The sequence below is a fragment of the Daucus carota genome, chromosome 5 (assembly GCF_001625215.2).
Source record: "Daucus carota subsp. sativus chromosome 5, DH1 v3.0, whole genome shotgun sequence".
NCBI classification, from domain to species: Eukaryota; Viridiplantae; Streptophyta; class Magnoliopsida; order Apiales; family Apiaceae; genus Daucus; species Daucus carota.
Window position 1 is genome coordinate 17,270,746 of NC_030385.2, and position 18,332 is coordinate 17,289,077.

The 18,332-nt window shown below is 38.5% G+C and overlaps 1 protein-coding gene across 1 annotated transcript; it reads left to right on the forward strand.

Annotated features, from left to right (window-relative positions):
- Window positions 1–4,465: 4,465 nt before the first annotated feature.
- LOC135152777 (uncharacterized) lies at window positions 4,466–14,279 on the forward strand. The gene is made up of 9 exons (XM_064093874.1): window positions 4,466–5,210; window positions 5,301–6,358; window positions 6,403–7,029; window positions 7,159–7,464; window positions 7,546–7,848; window positions 7,982–8,071; window positions 8,309–8,492; window positions 13,921–14,052; window positions 14,227–14,279. Exons 1-9 carry the CDS (start codon window positions 4,466–4,468, stop codon window positions 14,277–14,279), a joined length of 3,498 nt encoding a protein of 1,165 aa, XP_063949944.1.
- Window positions 14,280–18,332: the final 4,053 nt, after the last annotated feature.

Genomic DNA, 18,332 nt, shown 5'->3' on the forward strand with positions numbered 1-18,332 from the left:
AGGCGTTCCACGCCTTCGCATACCGGTTCAAAGCGGCTGCCGGAAAAGAAACATGTGCCGGCAAAGGAGGTGCTGTCATCTTCCAATTCGTATCCGGCACACACATATCATACACCAACCGCTCAAGATCAACCGGATCATCGTCAAACCGGCGTTTGGCACGCCCGATCCTCTCTACAACCCAATCTTCTTCATTACGGCGCTTGGCACGCCCCCCAATCACTCTACGGATCGCCTCCGCACTATAATCCACACGGATTCCTCGCACCACCGTGAACCCATCGCGATTCTCCTTGGCATTAGCATAGAACTCGCGAATAATGGCCAAGGGAACCGCCTCCGGAGCCTCGCAAAAAGACTCCCATCCCCTTTCTTGAATCATCTTCAAGAGATCACCATCTTCCGCCGTGGGTAAGAATCCCCTCTCCTTGACTATCGACTTATTCATAAGCCGTTGAAACTCGTTTCGTGCACCATCGGAGGTGAATTCAACCTCACCCATCGAGGAAGAATCGCTAGATGTAGGGGCTTGGGTGCTTGGCCCTTGTGATCTTCGGGCTCTTTTGGGTGCCATTGATAGAGATTTAGAGTTGCAAGAGGTTTATGTGTGGTGGGTTTGAGAGATTTGGAGGTAGTTGTGTGTATGGATGTGTATATATATATATGTAGGGTTTATAGAATTAGAATAGGAATTGGAGATGGGTTTTGTGTTTATATAGGGATTTGAGAGCTGAGTTAGGGTTATGGGGGATATATTTCGGGCTAGGCATGCAAAATTAGGATTGTGGGCTTTTAAAAACGGAAAATAAAATATTTTTGGGAGAAAATCGGGTTTATGGGCAGACAGTAGCGCGGCCGCGCTAAGTGTAGCGCGGGCGCGCTGTACACTTTAGCGCGGGCGCGCTAGTGTCTGCCACCCAGGGCCAAATTTTCTCGTTTTTTGCGTTTTTGAGGTTTACAACAGTACAACATGGTTCCAATGCGCGGGTTGCCTCCCACGAAGCGCTTGTTTAACGTCGTTAGCTCGACGTGAAGTCCAGAATTAATCCGATTCCGATGAAGTATCCTGTGGAGGATACCTCGTTCCATAACCAAACGAATCCCAAGTAACATTAACATCTAGTGCTAAGAATGCTTCAGCAAGAGAGTCCGTTAATATATCAGCAAAGCGACCAATTCGTTCTACCACCGCGTCAATACGCCGGATTATCCTTCGGTATTGTGCTGCATTCAATGTTGAATCAGCAGGTGATTGAATTACAGATTGGTTACTCGCACTGGTAGAAAGTAGAGGACAAGTGTCTCCACATGCATTAGGAATTGAGTCTGAGTGAGCTCTAATTCTGTGCCAATTGGTCATCTGAAGTTCCTGAGTGACTTCGACCGCTTCATCATCCTCTGATTCTTCCTCTTTTGGAATTTTCCACCTTAGGTCTCTGTGCTCAGCAGCAGCCAGGTTCTCTATCAGTTCGTAAGCATCATCGAAGCTCTTGCTCCACAAATTTCCTCCAGCTGCCACGTCTAACTCTGCTCTACATTGACCATTAAGACCCCTGTAGAAATAATGAATTGCCATTCCAGGAGGCATGCCATCTTCATTGAGATTTTCGAGAATTTTCTTGAACCGGTCCCAAGCTAAACAAAGATATTCTCCCGAGAATTGAGAGAATTTACTTTTAGTGTCCTTGATAGCTGATACTTTAATTAGAGGATAAAACCTGGTACAGAACATTTTTTCCAACTTGTTCCAGCTATTAGTGGTGCTTGCCGAGAGAGAGAGAAACCACGATCGTGCTACATCACGTAGCGTGAATGGAAAGAGTCTCAGCTTCACCAGATCCTTAGGTCCGATACTGAAATCCAATGCAATACTGAATTCCTCGAATTTCCTTAGATGCAGGTTTGGGTCCTCAAGAACTGACCCCCCCAAATTGAATAGTATCTTGCAGCCTGAGAATGATTGATGGCTTAATTCGAATACCCCTGGCTGATATCGCTGGCTCAATTGTGTCAGCCTGATTATCATTGATTTTCAAACGAGAAAATTCATGTGACGCCTCACCAACTGCTGTCCTTGCATATTCCATTGTTTCAGAATCAGAAGAAGAAGATGAATCCATTGCTTCCTTACGAGCTTTAGAACGTGTTAGCATAAACGCGACTCAAGTACCTGAAATAAAGAGAAGAAGAAAAGTGAGAAGAGAATAGAATCCTAGTCAGTGAATTTTAATGCACACTGATGACAAGTACATAAACTAATTAATTAACACCGAGTCCCCGGCAGCGGCGCCAAAAACTTGTTCGCAAAAATCTACACGCAAGCGCACGTGATCATAAGTAATATATTTGTTCGTTCCCACAGAGACTGGTGAATTAAGAATACGCACCTATGCAACAATGTATGAGTAATTATCACTGCTAAGACAATTAACAAGGATGTGTTCTTTTATACTAATAACTAAATTTACTAATCAAATTCAGAATAGGAAAACACATGGGATTCTAACTTCATTATCGAATTCATCTAGAATTGAAATTACTGATTAACATGCGACTGTTGATCCTAATCAGACAACACGAAAGTAATACATGCCAACTCTCGTTGCACACATATCATACCAATCAAAATCCACAATTAAGACAGAAATCTCATGGACACCAACAAAGCTCAGACCCTATATCTCTATAGCGGTAGTGTAAGCAGAGAGGTTTAATAGCAGGTCGTCTATCGTGATTACACAGGGTGATAAAAATAGTTCAAGTCTACCACAAATTATGTTTCATTCACATAATCCTATGTTTACATGGCATAGTTCTAAATTCAATCATCCACTCTCGCTTCAGAAAGAATTAACAAACAACTTAGAAGTTAGCTACGCTCCTAAGAAGAATAAGCACGGCTCATGCAAAGAAATCAACGTACGTCACAAAATCAAGTAATTAATATTCTTTACTAGACTACATCGATAAGTCCATTAGAATCCCATGAAGGCGGTTAGTTCATACTCGAACTAATCGACATCATGGGTTCTAATGAAAGCATGATAATTAAACTACGAGAATTAAACGGAATAAAAGTACTTGAATTAATAATAAAGAACACAACGTTACAGATTTGATGTTCACGATCTCGCTCGAAACTGTCACTTCCTCGCGAAGAACGATCCAATACAAACTGATAATGTGCTTGATTACAAGAGAAAAACTGATAAAACTATATTACGATATTCTACTCTCTAAAAAACTACTTGGAGGCTAGGGTTTTTACACATGAGAAATTAAAATACATTGACCAAGTCAACCGGGCCTCGACCGCTGCTAAAATCCATCAGAAAAGCTTCAAAAATCGGCCCGGGACACTTCTGCTGGGCGCGGCCGCGCTAAACTAGCGCAGGCGCGCTAGTGGTGACAGTAGCTAGCGCGGGCGCGCTAACATCTAGCGCGGGCGCGCTACTGTCTGCCACTGGCAGCCCGTTTCTTCGTTTTCAGCTCGTTCTCGCGTGCATGCCCTTCCTCGCTCTAGTACCACTTTCGTAGGTGATCACGGTTGCATTTAGCACATGCAACAAGCCCTTTAAACCCCTAGATAGCTCTAGTGGACGAGTGTGTTCTCGTGAGGGTTTGTAGAAGATGTACCCACAAAATCCCAAGTCTTGATGAATCCACAATTCTCTATTCTTGCAAATAATGCACCAAAAACAACCTAAAATGATAGAAAATCACTTCATCACCTCAACTCGTGACCTGCACAGAAAAACACTAAAAACACATCAAAAGACACTAAACACTTAAGTACAACCAACCAATTTAAGTGGAAATGAAGGCCTATAAGTGTGTATAAATACCGCTTATCACACCCCCAAACTTAAACTGATGCTTGTCCTCAAGCGTCAACGACACTATACAAAAATACAATGCAATGCATGAATGCAACTACGTGATGAATGAGTAAACTATGAAGTAATTGCCTTGCCAATTATAATACCTCAGATTGTGCTAATGTTCTCGAATTTCATCTCTCTCGCTACTAAGTCAATTACTCTTCTATTTACAAGTGTTATTGATTGTGATCACTATATTCATTAATATAGTGAATGAATTCGGCCTAACAAGTGGTATCAGAGCCAGGCTGTTGATATACTTACAGTAAGATCTTAATCACACAATCATGTCTGAGAAATCACAAACCAGTAGATATGAGTCTCTTAGGGTTCCGATCCTCTGGGCATCTGGATACTCTGTCTGGAGAGTTAGAATGATCATGTTTCTAGAATCTACAGATCCAGAATATCTGGATAGGATTTATGATGGTCCACACATGCCAACAAAGCTTTCTGTTGCAGTAGGAGATGAACCCCAGAAGATGATCCCCAAGGAAAAGAAGGACTATACTCCAGAGGACATCTCATCAATCAGTAAGGATGCAAAGGTGAAGCACTTGTTGCATAGTGCTCTGGACAATGCTATGTCCAACAGGGTAATTGGATGCAAGACTGCAAAGGAGATATGGGATGCTTTGGAAATCAGATGTCAAGGAACTAAAGCCATCAAAAAGAACAGAAGAACCATACTTACTCAAGAGTATGAACACTTTGATTCCAAGGCTGGTGAATCATTGACAGATATATATGATAGATTTGTTAAACTACTGAATGATTTATCTTTGGTGGATAAAGAATATGACTTAGAGGACTCAAATCTCAAATTCCTATTTGCTCTTCCTGAAAAGTGGGATTTGAAGGTAACCACTATAAGGGATAATCATGATCTTGAAGAACTAACTCTTGATGATATTTATGGAAGACTGAAAACCTATGAACTTGAGATGGAACAGAGGAGCAAACGTCATGGAGGCAAATCAAAGCCTGTTGCTCTAAAAGTTCAAGAGGAAGATGCTAAGAACAAAGGGAAAGCACATGTCACAAAGTCTGATACTGAGTCATCAAACTCTGATAATGACTCAAACTCTGATATTCCCTCAGACTCTGAGGACAATGATGATGAGATGATGCAGCTAGCAGCATTGATGATTAAAAGCTTCAAAAAGATGGCTTACAAGAAGTTTAACAAAGGAAAGAGTTTCTCAAGAAAAGACAGAAACTCTGGTAAAACCTCTGATAAGAGAAACTTCAGGAAGAATGAAGGCAAAGAAGAAAAATCTGGAAAAGCTGATAAGTCCAAATATACCTGCTTTAACTGTGGTGAAAAGGGTCATTTTGCAACTGAGTGCAAGAAAGCCAAGAAGGAAAAAGAACAAGCCTTTATCACCAAGAAAGGAAGCTGGTTAGACTCATCATCAGAATCAGAGGAGGAAGTTAACTATGCCTTGATGGCAAACACTGATAACAGCTCTGGAGCTGTTGAAACTAAGGTACCTCATTCCACTCTTGCCTTTGATACTGAAGATATAACTGAGTTAAGACTGTTTCTTAAAACATTGCATGTTAGTTATAGAGATCAGACTTTAGAGAATGACAGATTAAAATCTGAGATCTTAGATGTTAAGAAAAGGAATAATTATCTTGAGAAAGAACTAGTTCAGATGTTGGAAGTTCAGAAAGAAAGAGATTATTCTATCTTCATTAAAGATGAGTTATTAAAGAAAAATGCTTCTCTTGAATCAGAACTTGCTAAGGAAAGAGAGATAATCAAAACATGGACTAACTCAGGAAAAATCACTCAGAATATCTTCGAAAGTGGAAAATGGAAGAGAGGTCTAGGATACACTGATAAAAATGAAGCTGAGCCTGTTAAGCAAGGATCTATTAAATCTGAAACTCCTAAGGTTGCATCAGTCAGATTTGTTGCTGAATCAAAGACTCATGACAAATCCAAAACTGATAAGCCTAAACATGTTAATATAGGCTTAATGACTCAGAAACAGCTTAAGCATAAGCTCAAAGAGGTAAAACAAGAATACAGGATTAAGGAACCTAGGAAGAACAGAAATGGAAAGGTAGGAATAAACAAAATCAACAACTACATGCCTATTCCTAATGCTCCCAGGAAAACTTGCCATAACTGTGGAAATTCTAACCATCTTGCTTCTTTTTGCAGGAAGAATAAGGACATATACACTTTGTCTGCTAAATCAGAAGTTAGAAATAAGAATGTTAGATATAGACCTGATAATCCTTGTTTTCATTGTGGCAGCCTGTGGCATTCTATTTATACTTGTAAAGAATACCAAAGCTTGTATTATGATTATTATGAAGTGAAACCCTCTTTGAAGAAAAAGATTGATTCTCCTGTTTCAAACTCTGATAAAAAGTCTGTTAGCATAAACACTGATTTAAACTCTGATAAATCTTCCGCTGCCAGTGTTAACAAACTTAACAAGAACAAAGGATCCAAACAAGTCTGGTTCCTTAAAACTAACCATTAGTGGTTTTGTGATTGCAGGGCAACATGAAAAATATCCTAGTTCTGGACACTGGATGCTCAGGACATATGACAGGAAATAAAGTCCTGCAATCAGATTTTGTGGAGAAGGCTGGCCCAAATGTTTCTTATGGAGATGGCAACATGGGAAAAATTTTGGGATATGGCAACATCAATCTTGGAAATGTCATCATACAATCAGTAGCTCTGGTCTCAGGACTTAAGCATAATCTTCTCAGCATAAGTCAGATTTGTGACAGAGGATATCATGTCAATTTCTTTGAGGAACACTGTGAAGTGGTTAGCAAAAGCACTGGAAAGACTGTTCTGAAGGGATATAGACATGGTAACATCTATGAAGCCAAGCTTACTTTAAACTCTGATAACTCTGCAATTTGTTTACTGAGCAGAGCCAGTGTTGAAGATAGCTGGAATTGGCACAAGAAACTTTCTCACCTGAACTTCAATAATATAAATGAGTTAGTGAAGAAAGATCTTGTAAGAGGACTGCCCAAATCAGTATTTACACCAGATGGTCTTTGTGACTCCTGTCAGAAAGCAAAACAAAGGAAATCATCATTCAAAAGTAAAACTGAGTCCTCCATTCTTGAGCCTTATCATCTGCTACATGTTGATCTTTTTGGCCCAGTAAATATCATGTCCATTGCAAAGAAAAAATATACTCTGGTTATTGTTGATGAATTTACCAGATTTACCTGGGTATATTTTCTTCACAGTAAAGATGAGACATCTTCTCTTCTGATTGAACATGTCAAGCAATTGGACAAAATTTCTAAAGATGCAGTAAAGATCATCAGGAGTGATAATGGCACTGAGTTCAAGAATTCTAAAATGGAAGAGTTCTGCAAAGCAAATGGAATCAAGCAAAAATTCTCAGCACCTGGAACACCACAACAAAATGGTGTTGTAGAAAGAAAGAACAGAACTCTGATAGAAGCTGCTAGAACCATGCTGGAAGAAGCAAAATTGCCAACTTATTTCTGGGCTGAGGCTGTGCAAACTGCTTGCTTCACACAAAATGCTACACTGATAAATAAGCATGGGAAAACACCATTTGATATGGTTAAAGGCAGAAAACCAAATCTAAAATAATGCTTTGTTCTCAAAAGTCATCCTGAACAGTTGACCAAATTTGAATTAAAGGCTGATGAAGGAATCTTTGTTGGGTATCCTCTGTCAACCAAAGCTTTCAGAGTTTACAATCTGAGAACAAGAGTAGTCATGGAATCAATTCATGTCTCGTTTGATGACAAGAAAATAACAGGTATGGACGATTTTGATGAACATGAGCAACTGAGATTTGAAGATGAAGATGCATTCTCTGACTCCATAAACTCTGATTCTGAAATTATATCAGAGTTTGTCACTTCACATCAACAACCTCAAGCACACGTTGAGGGGGAGCATTTTCACAATGAACATCTGGATGAAAATGATGCAAACTCGGCATCAACTGCCACATGAAAGGAAGTTGACAAAGTCTCATACACCAGATCTAATAACTGGAGATCCAGATGCTGGAGTACAGACAAGATCTGCAACTGCAAATGAGTGCCTATTTCATTCATTCCTATCTCAGACAAAACCCAAGAAAGTGGAGGAGGCTCTTAAGGATGCTGACTGGGTAACAGCAATGCAAGAAGAGCTTAATGAATTTGAGAGAAACAAAGTCTGGACATTAGTACCAAGACCAAAGAACAGATCAGTAGTTGGTACCAAATGGGTGTTCAGAAACAAAACAGATAGTGATGGTGTAATCACAAGAAATAAAGCCAGACTGGTAGCTAAGGGATATTCTCAACAAGAAGGAATTGACTATGATGAGACCTTTGCTCCAGTTGCCAGATTAGAAGCCATCAGAATCTTTTTGGCCTACACTGCACACAAGAAATTCAAAGTTTTTCAGATGGATGTAAAGAGTGCTTTTCTTAATGGGGAGCTGGAGGAAGAAGTGTATGTTGAACAACCTCCAGGTTTTGTAGACTCTAAATTTCCAGACTATGCCTACAGACTTGATAAGGCACTCTATGGACTAAAGCAAGCACCAAGAGCATGGTATGAAACTCTGGCTCAATTTCTTTTGGACAGAGGTACAATTGACAAAACTTTATTTTATCTCAACCATGGTAATGATTTGCTTTTAGTTCAAGTTTATGTGGATGATATCATTTTTGGATCTACTAATCCTAAACTCTGTGAGAGATTCTCAAAGCTTATGCAGTCTAGATATCAAATGAGCATGATTGGAGAGTTGAGCTATTTTCTGGGACTTCAAGTCAAACAGACTGATGAGGGTATTTTCATTAATCAGTCTAAATATACTAGAAACTTACTAAAGAAATTTGGCATGTAGGATAGCTCAGTTGCTACCACTCCAATGGCAACAGCCACTAAGTTAGATAAAGATACTGGAGCACCAGTAGAAATTACTAACTACAGAGGAATGATAGGCTCACTTTTATATCTAACTGCAAGTAGACCTGATATCATGTTTGCTACTTGTCTATGTGCAAGATTTCAAGCAGATCCCAGAGAACCACATTTAGTAGCAGTCAAAAGGATCTTCAAGTACCTTAAGGGTACAGTTGAAATGGGACTCTGGTATCCCAGAGAATCAGACTTTACACTCATTGGTTACTCTGATGCAGATTTTGCAGGATGCAAAATAGACAGGAAAAGTACAAGTGGGAGTTGTCAATTTCTTGGAGGAAGATTAGTCTCTTGGTTCAGTAAGAAACAAAAATCTATCTCCACATCCACTGCAGAGGCAGAGTATATGTTAGGTCCAGATACGATTGTAGAAGGGGGGGTTGGATACAATCGTCACAAAATAATCGCGGCGGAATAATCTGATTGGAGTTTAACTTGTTAAACAGATTTAAATTAATTAATATAACAATTTTTAGGTCGTTATATAATTAATATGGTTCGTTTTAAAGTCCACTAGTTCGTAGAATAAATTTGACAGGAAGTATTCTAACTTAGCGGATTAAAACAACCGAGTGATCAAAGCACAGAAAACTGTGGATTAAACAATAGCAAGTTTAGCACAACTTGAAAGCTTTACAATGCAATGAACAAGAACAAATGAAGTGGTGAAGCCATATATATAGGCAAACCCTTGAACTAATATGACAAAGCTAGGCATGACAACTCTTAGGAAGCTCTATGACAATTACACAAGTGCTATGACAAAAGGTATGACAATTAGAAGCATTGTCATGGCACAAGTGAGAAGGTATGACAATCTAAGGGAAGGTATGACAATCAGAATGACAAACCAAGGGAAGGTATGACAATTACAAGCATTGTCATGCTCTCTTAGAATAGGTATGACATCCGTATGACAAACGGTATGACAATCAGTGGGAAGGTATGACAATCGAAACTTGGTGGCTAAGGCTTCAAGTGGCATGACAAACAGTATGACAAACCAAGGCATTGTCATACCTTGCGACTTCGGTATGACAATGACCAATTGTCATGCCTAAGTCATTCGGTATGACAAACCAAAGGTTTGTCATGCCTCCTGACTATGGCAGGTGACAAAGTGCGGTATGACAATCAATTAGATTGTCATACCGTGCTCAAAAACCATATAACAATTGATTTTCCTTATATAATTAATTCAATAATTATCCACTTAATTATATTAATTATATAAATTCATAAATTAAATTAATTCGAGTGTGAATTAATTTAATAAATAAATTACATAACTTATATAATTATTTTGAGATGTGAATAAATTAAAAGAATAATTATATTGAGCACTTCTTCAGCAGCAGGTCTTCTGACTTCCTTTAAAAGATCTGATTCTTTGTCTTGATTGAACGACCACCTATTGTTGATGCAGAATATTTAATCTGAGTAGCTGACACACAAATGTACTGTCTGGTTCATCTGTATCTAGCTGAATCAAATATTCTTTATCAATTAAACATTTGAGAAGTGGCTTGTTCGTCGAGTCTTTGTCTTTGTAGTTCTTCTTCATAAGTAGAAATAGTTTGGAATCTTCTGAATAAATAAAGTATTAAAACTTTATACCTTCTGGACTTCTGGACGTGCTACAAAATATTATTTGTACACTGAGGCTTGAACATATTAATGAACTTCTTTCAGTGGTGTGTAGCTGCATCCTGAAATTCTTCAGACATATGATTTTAATAAATCACTTGACGTTCTTCGTACGGATTCCTTCAATAGTGCTTGCTAATTTACTTTCTTTCTTATCAGAGTTGAGTTGATACTCTTAAATACAAATAGGCTAAACATATGCCTTTCAATCTCCCCCTATTTGTTTGTTAACATAACATGCAAATTATCGAGAGGATAACTCAACTAACTGATAAGACAAAGGATTAAACATGAATTGTAAATAGCAAAAAGTTTCTGGTATTTCATTAAACATTCACCAGAATTCAAACAAGTACATTAGATTACATAAGGATGTTCTTACTGAACATATATTACAAATTCCTTAACAAATCTAAAGATCAACTTCTCCTTCTTCGATATCTGAACTGTGAAGGACAGGAGTTGATGGTTCTTCTCTGGTTGGCACTTCTGATGTAGTGGACTCACCACGCTTCTTACGTTCCCGTGCCAGAGCCAATTGATGTAACACTTCCATCTCTACAGGGTCTTCCTGGAAGTCCGATGGCTGAGCCTTTGTAACATTCTTCATCCTCCGGAAATATTGAGAAATATTCCTTCGGGTGCAGTAAGCTAGAATCACATCATCAGCATCAGACTTGGCTTTAGAAGCGAAGCCCTTGGTTCGAAGTAAAGTGGATGCTAGAGCCAGTTGCTTAGCAGGATACTTTGATAAAGCCTCTTCATTCAGATAGACAGTGCTTAAGAGCTCCTTGTGAACGAACTTAACACAATATGGATTCTTGACAACCTGTGGACTGTTGAAGACAGCACAATCCAACAGCTTATCACGAAGGAGTTCGTTCAGGTTGGAGCATCGCTTTACCTTATTGCGAAGTACCCAAAGCTCAGACACAGAGAATGATTTAAGAAATTCAATAGATAACCTGAATGAACCATTTCTCTGTGTATATACAATCAGCTCCCACTGTTCTAGCAAGTTATTGACTCCAACAGTCAAGTAATCAATTTCTAAAGTGAAGGCATGCATAAAGATATCCTCGTCAGGGTTTACCTCTCGAAGATCGTAGATCAGAGATAAGAACTTTCTGTCATTGAAAGACTCCCTTTGAGGTCCATTGAAAATCCTCTTTGCGATGTCCCAGCTTTTTCCAACTTTCCTTTTGATATCAAGATTCTTCTGCTTGCACGCAGCATCATAGATTTTCTGCTTCTCTTTCTTGATTTGCTCTTCTGTTATCAACTTGTCCTCTAGAAGTTTCTTGTAATCACGAAGCTTACGCTTCCTAGCTTCATTCTCAGCTTTAAACTTCCGAACATTTTCTTCGTGTTCAGGATCAACAGGTTCTTCATCCTGAAATAAATAGCTCTCCTCGAATTTGCCTTCTTCCTCTGCTTGACGGTATGTAGCATCAAAGACGTCATCATCATCCATGTCTTGCGGATAATCATCATAATTGTCAGAATTGAAGACATTATCAGATTGATGTAACGGCTCTTTGCCTTTTGACTTTTCAGAATTGTCAGGAGCAGATTCAGAAGTATTCCCTTTGTTGCTTTGATTTGAACTATTTCCTCTGTCATCTCTATCACCTTTGTCTCCATCTCCTCTATCTTCTCTATTCTCCCCCTTAGTTGAGGGTCCTCTCTGGAGGTATCAGCATCTGACTTTGAGTTCTTTAGGAGTTGATCCAATTTTCTGTCGATATCATCAAATTTTGACATATATAGTGCATGATTAGATCTCATCTCGACAGTCAACTCATGAATTTCTCCTTTAAGCTCATCCCTGGAAGAACTGGATGGCCTTTCATCAGCTTTCTTCTCTAGGGTCACCAACTGTGCACCCTTTAGCCTCTCATTTTCAGCTATCATCCGGGCTAATTCAGCTCTAAGCTTAGACATTTGTTCCTCAAACAGATCCGGGTCAGTGTGTGCACTCACCTCACGTACACTCATAGCTGTTTCACTAGCCTCACGTGCATGTGTATCGCTCGGTGTTTGCCTTTCATCACTCATTGTTTGCACTCTTCCAGCTGTACCTGTATAAACTACCAATGCCCCCTGAGATGGGTTCAAAGGTGGTGGAGGAACAAATTGTCCTCCGGAAGCCTGTGAGGGCAAGTTTACTTGCACATTGCCAAGTACCGCCTGATCAGAAAAGAAAGTTTGATCAGAAAAGTTTTCATACATGATAAACTGGTTTTGAAAATCTGTGCAATCAGTAAACATAGTAACCTGTGTATTTGTTTAGTCTTGCACTAGCGTGAGTGCTAGCGCAGTGCTTGACTCTGTACAGGGTACCGTGGCAGAGCGGTCAACTTCAATGGCTTCATTCTGTTGGGAGAATGAGTCCAGAGACTGTTTCATTGCCTGTTCCAAGTCCAAGCCTTTTTAGGAAGGCAAGGATGAGGCTGCAGATGTCTCCAGGGCTTCCAACCTAGGCTTCTTAATGGAAGACAGAGCTGCGGGTTGACTCGTCAAACTGCTTGAGCTTCTCTTTCTGGCAATCTTACGAATAGGTTGAGTAGTAGTGATGATTGCAGTGTTTGCAGAAGAAAGAGTTGGTTGAATGAATTCGTCAGCTTGGATATGAACCTGTGTGTTGTCAGGTTCATTGCTGGTAGTCTGGAAAACAAAATCAAGGTCACCAACAAAATCTGATGCATCAACATTAAAATTAGATGAGAAGTCAGAAAGTACCTGAGCTACCTGTAGGTCCTGTCGAAAGGACTGCAACTCTGGATTTGATGTTGAGTCAGCAGGTAAAGGTTGGGAGGTTGATTGTGTTTGTGGTATATAGTGGGTGTGTTGTTGTTGTGGTAGAGGTTCAGATGAGGACGGTTGAGCTTGGAAGAAGTTGTATTCCCACTACTAGAAAAACAGGATCAGACATCACAGATTAGACATCGGTTAAAAAAACCACCGATGTTAAAACCCTTTTTTACATCGAAATTTTAAAAACCGATGTCTATTAAAAAACTAGACATCATCTTAGTGTAGAACCGATGTCTAAAACATGTTTTTAAAAAATTGGCCGCGCTTCCCCGCTTCTATTCCCCACTTAGCCAAATTTTTCACAAACAAAAAAACCCCGCCTTTAAAACCCCGCTGCTTAGTTGATGTGTTGTCTGAACAAGACATCAACACCTGTCTTTAAACATAAAATTAAAAGGAAAAAGACATAAAACTAATAAAACTACCTAAATTAAATCATTTGTACAAAATACATTCTCTCTCCCCGTTCTTCCCCCTTTCTCAGCGAGCGAACCCTAGGTTCCAATTCGGCCGATTTCATCCTTAAATTTGTGCGATAAAGGTTGATTTGTACCTAATAAACTGATGTTTGTTCGATTACAATACTCATTTGCTTCTTTAATTCGTTTTTTCAACAGATCTCAGAGTTCAGTTCGAGTGTGGAGTTTGTGGGTTTAGTGGGTGCTCGTACTTCAGTTCGAGTTTGTAGGGAGTTCGAGCTCGGAGTCTGTTCAAGCTCTGTTCAAGTCTATTCAAGCTCTCTTCGAGTTGGAGGAGGTAATTTCTTATTTATTACTTGAGTTTGGGTATCCTTGTGGTTGTATGTGTATGTATATATGTATTTCAGTGTGTGTTTTTGGAAAATGAGATAGTTTGTAGTTGTGGTTTTTGGAAAATGAGATAGTATGTTTATATGTATTTGTATGTTTATATGTATTTGTATGTTTGTAGTTGCTTATCATAAACTGATTGGAGTGGTTTTGTATATTGAATTAGCTAGCTAGTGTCCTTTGTTTTTGGTCTTACAAAGGATAGCTATTTTATATTGTTCAATGTCGTATATATATGTTCAGTAAACTTACAGTAAACTGGTTCTTATATTGTTCAGTGTCGTAGCTGTGAAAATTAGAATATTGTAGCAGTTAGATCACCTTGAATGTGGAGTATACTGAGAAGTGGATTTAAATTATACGTGTTACACAATTTTATGCTATCTGTTTTCTCTTTGGTCTTGTTAATGTGCACAATTTTCTTCGAGGTTTAAATGATTGCTATGTTGTTAAGACCTTAATTCTAAACTTAATACTGGAAAATGGAAATGGAAGTGTATATAGGTGATACACTTGTATATACCTTTTTTGCTTAATTCAGAATAATTTGCAAGATAGATTGGTGTTATTTTAAATGTCACAAGCATGTTAAGGTTAACATCTATAGCAGTTATTTTACCTTGAATGTGGTGGTGTACAGTTATTCTTGTATCTGTTTTTGATATGTGTAATGATGTTTTAGACTTTTAGTCATGCATCTGCTATTTAATTCTCGTATCGGTTTTGATTTAACTATTACTGCACATTTGCTATTCAATTTAATATATTACTATCATGCATCTGTTTTAATATTCTTGTATAAATACATGTGCATTACTATTTGATTAATATGCCATGGTTAATGATTTTATGGTCTTGTTTTTCAGATTGAAGAAGAAAAATGACACCTAAAAAGCAGAAATCCAAAGTACAATTCCGAGAAGGACCTGATTCCAATCAGGGAGATGAAGAATTAGATAAAGGTGTTGCAGAAATGGAAAATGCAAAGGCATCAAGTGAACCTCAACCTGAAATGTCAGAACAAACAGCAGCAACAGTTACAAGTACGGAATCTGCAAAAAAAAGGTATGGCAGTGCCCGAGGTGTTTCCGCTATGTACAAAGTGGTAGTGAAGAAGGCACAGGGAAAGAAAACTAAGGTCACATGCAATTCACTTGGAGTTCCCATCGGGGAGAATAGGCACGTACTACAGTCCTATACCGGGATGCTTGCTAGGACGATGATTTCAGTGGGCTCTTAAGACGCGTAAGCTGATTTGTTCGGAAGCCGAGCTTGATGAGGTCCGGTTTGAGGCTCTTAGCCATATTGAATCATTCATGTAGTTGCAATGACTTTAGGAGTAATCTGACTTTAGGTTTCGTTTAGAAGTCTACTGCTGATTTTGGGAGTATAATGTGTAGTTAATGGCAATGCAGACTTGTGAATTGAAGTACTACTAGTATTGGTTGTGTTGTGGATAATTTGAATTAGTTGGCATCAGTACTAGTATTGCTTGTTGGTGAATTATGTAATTAGTTGGTGGATTAATGCAAATATGTTTGGTAATTGGTGATATTGTTGCTTGGGAAATTTGATTGTTGATTTGTTTTGAGATTTTAATTTTACATTTGGGCATGTTATATAAGCAGGTGGAACATGGACTAAAAAATGTGAAATGACATCACTTCTTTGAAAAACTGATGTCTAAACTACAGAAAGACAATGGATTTAAAAGTAACCTGATGTAAAAAAACACTATAGACATCAACCGATATAAAGAGATGATGTAAAAGAAAACTATAGACATCAACTGAAATAAAGAACTGATGTGAAAGACGAACATAGACATCGTCTAATTTAAACAGATGATGTGAAAAAAAGTAATTTACATCGGTTAGTTTAGGTAACTGATGTTAAAAATGAATATTACATCAGTTCCACTGCAAATGTGTTCATTTTTCTCTTGTGTGTCTCATGTTTAAGATCATATTCAGCCTCTATTATTACCATATTTCATATTAGAATCATGTAAAAAAAGATGATTTTCAATGCATAGACATCTGGTTCTTTAGTAGAACTGCTGTGAAAGGTGGTTCTAGACATCGGTCATAAACCGATGTCTAAGACCCCTACCTTTTACATCACATGCGAAGACATCGGTCCTGTTTTCAATAGACATCGGTTTTTAGCCGATGTCTAAGCCCTTTTTTCTAGTAGTGTCCTGAGGTTCGTCTTCAAATGATTGTGATTGATGTGTTTGATGTAGAGGGGAATGGTGTGGTGATTGGTATGGGGATTGGTGTGGTGATTGATATGGTGACTAGTGTGGTGATTGATATGGTGATTGGTGTGGTGATTGGTGTTGTTCTGGTTGTTGTATTTGAAGTGGTTCTGGTTGTTGTGGTTGCTGTTGTTCTGGTTGAGCTTGTTGAGGTTGTTGCAGTTGAGGTTGTTGCTGTTGAGGTTGAGCCACTTGGAATTGATGAAGTTGTTGTGGCTGAGCATTGATCTGCTCCATCAGGTATGGAGTCACTATGAGTGGAAGATTCTCATATTTTCTTTTATTTGTCAGAGCTTTCATCAACTTCGTACAGACACGCTGAGTTGGTGCAATTGGAGAGTTGAAGTATGAATTCTTCTCAGCGTCCGTCATCTTATCATTCAAAAACAACATTAAGAACCTAGGGTAAAAACAGACAACCCTGGGATTCTGTGCAACTGATCGACTACTGAGTGGTCCCAACTTCTTTAGAATCGACTGAAGAATCAACTTGCCAAAGTTGATTGGTCGATTGTGAACAATGCAGAATCCAATGACTTGAAGAAGGGAGGATATGATGTTGAAATTACTTCGAGTGGTTGGGGAAAAGACCTTTGCCAGTGTATCGAAGAATAAATCCCACTCAGGTTTCAAGTTCCCTTTCAGCATTCTTGGTAGATGTATCTCTCCCTGATAAAGAATGGTCTGAAAGAATTGAGTGATTTCAGCATCTGTCGGAATCTCAGCAAAGTTGTTTCGAGGAAACCCAAGTATCCTGTTGACATCATCAACTGAAATGGTAATACTCCGACCACCAGTAATATTTCCAGAAACCCTGTAGCTATCTAGGAGAGTGGTATTGATTGCAGAGGAGTAGAAGTCTTGGAGTGGTCGAATCTGTAAATCAGCATGAGCAGTGATGGCCTTGCTCACTAAACTTTGACTATTCAGGAATCTCACCCAAGGTCTGAATCTCTCTAAGCTGGAATCAGGGTCCAAATATCCGTTGTAGTTGGTCTCACCGATAACAAATTGGCCAGCCATTTTTATAATTAAAAATTGAATTAAACGAGAATTTTTCAAATAAAATGTTAATTCTCAAATTTCTCGCAAATTTCAATTAATAATTAATTAACAATTAACCAATTAATTAATAATTCGAATTAATTGATTAAACTCGAATTAAAAATTAATTAAATTGTAAATGACCAATTAGTTCCACAAAACTCCAATTAAGTCCCACTAATCTTCACTTAGCCAAACGAGTCCTTAAATCGCTTTAAAACCCTAAAAATTCGAAATACCAAAAGAGGGTTTCGAAAATTTTTGCACCAAATCAACTAACAAACGATCAACACAGACAATCCAAGGTCCAGGAATCACGAACTCGGCAAAGACTCGCGAAAACTCGGTCAAAAACAAGCTAAATCGTTCGACTCAGTCGGACTCGGTTCGAACAAGAAATTGGCAGAGATTCGACTTAAAACGTGATAATCAACGTAACCCGCCAGCAAATATAGCTTGAAATAAGTAACCAGCAAGTTTTGTATCGAGAAAACTTGAAAAATCGATGACAAAGAGCAATGGCGTGTATGTATCGCGGCTGTATGTATATATGAGGGTGAAGATGAATGGCAGTATGACAATGCAGTTATATGTCATAGGGGGTTTTGAAATTTCGGTATGACAATGGCTTGTATTGTCATACCGAGGTTTAAAAGAGGCGTGTGGTAGGTGAAATACCTCGGTATGACAATGTTTTACATTGTCATGCCGAGTTTTGTTAAAGCGTCTAAGACACACCACAGACCCTGATATGACAATATAATAAATTGTCATACCGAATTATGTAACAGGCAAAAACGCACTCGGTATGACATTTTTCAGAATGTCATGCCGAGTTAAAAAAAACAGAAATATGAATATAAATATAATAAAAAAATATATATAATATATTACACAAATATTTTGTAAAATTCAACTTTAAT

What these genes read in the sequence shown, in the direction of transcription:
- LOC135152777 (XM_064093874.1), top strand. Translation starts at nt 4,466, where the DNA reads ATGTCCAACAGGGTAATTGGATGCAAGACTGCAAAGGAGATATGGGAT. An exon ending in ATGAAAATGATGCAAACTCG is followed by an intron (nt 7,849 to 7,981) that starts GCATCAACTGCC and finishes TTCCTATCTCAG; the next exon opens with ACAAAACCCAAGAAAGTGGA. An exon ending in ATGAATTTGAGAGAAACAAA is followed by an intron (nt 8,072 to 8,308) that starts GTCTGGACATTA and finishes AAAGTTTTTCAG; the next exon opens with ATGGATGTAAAGAGTGCTTT.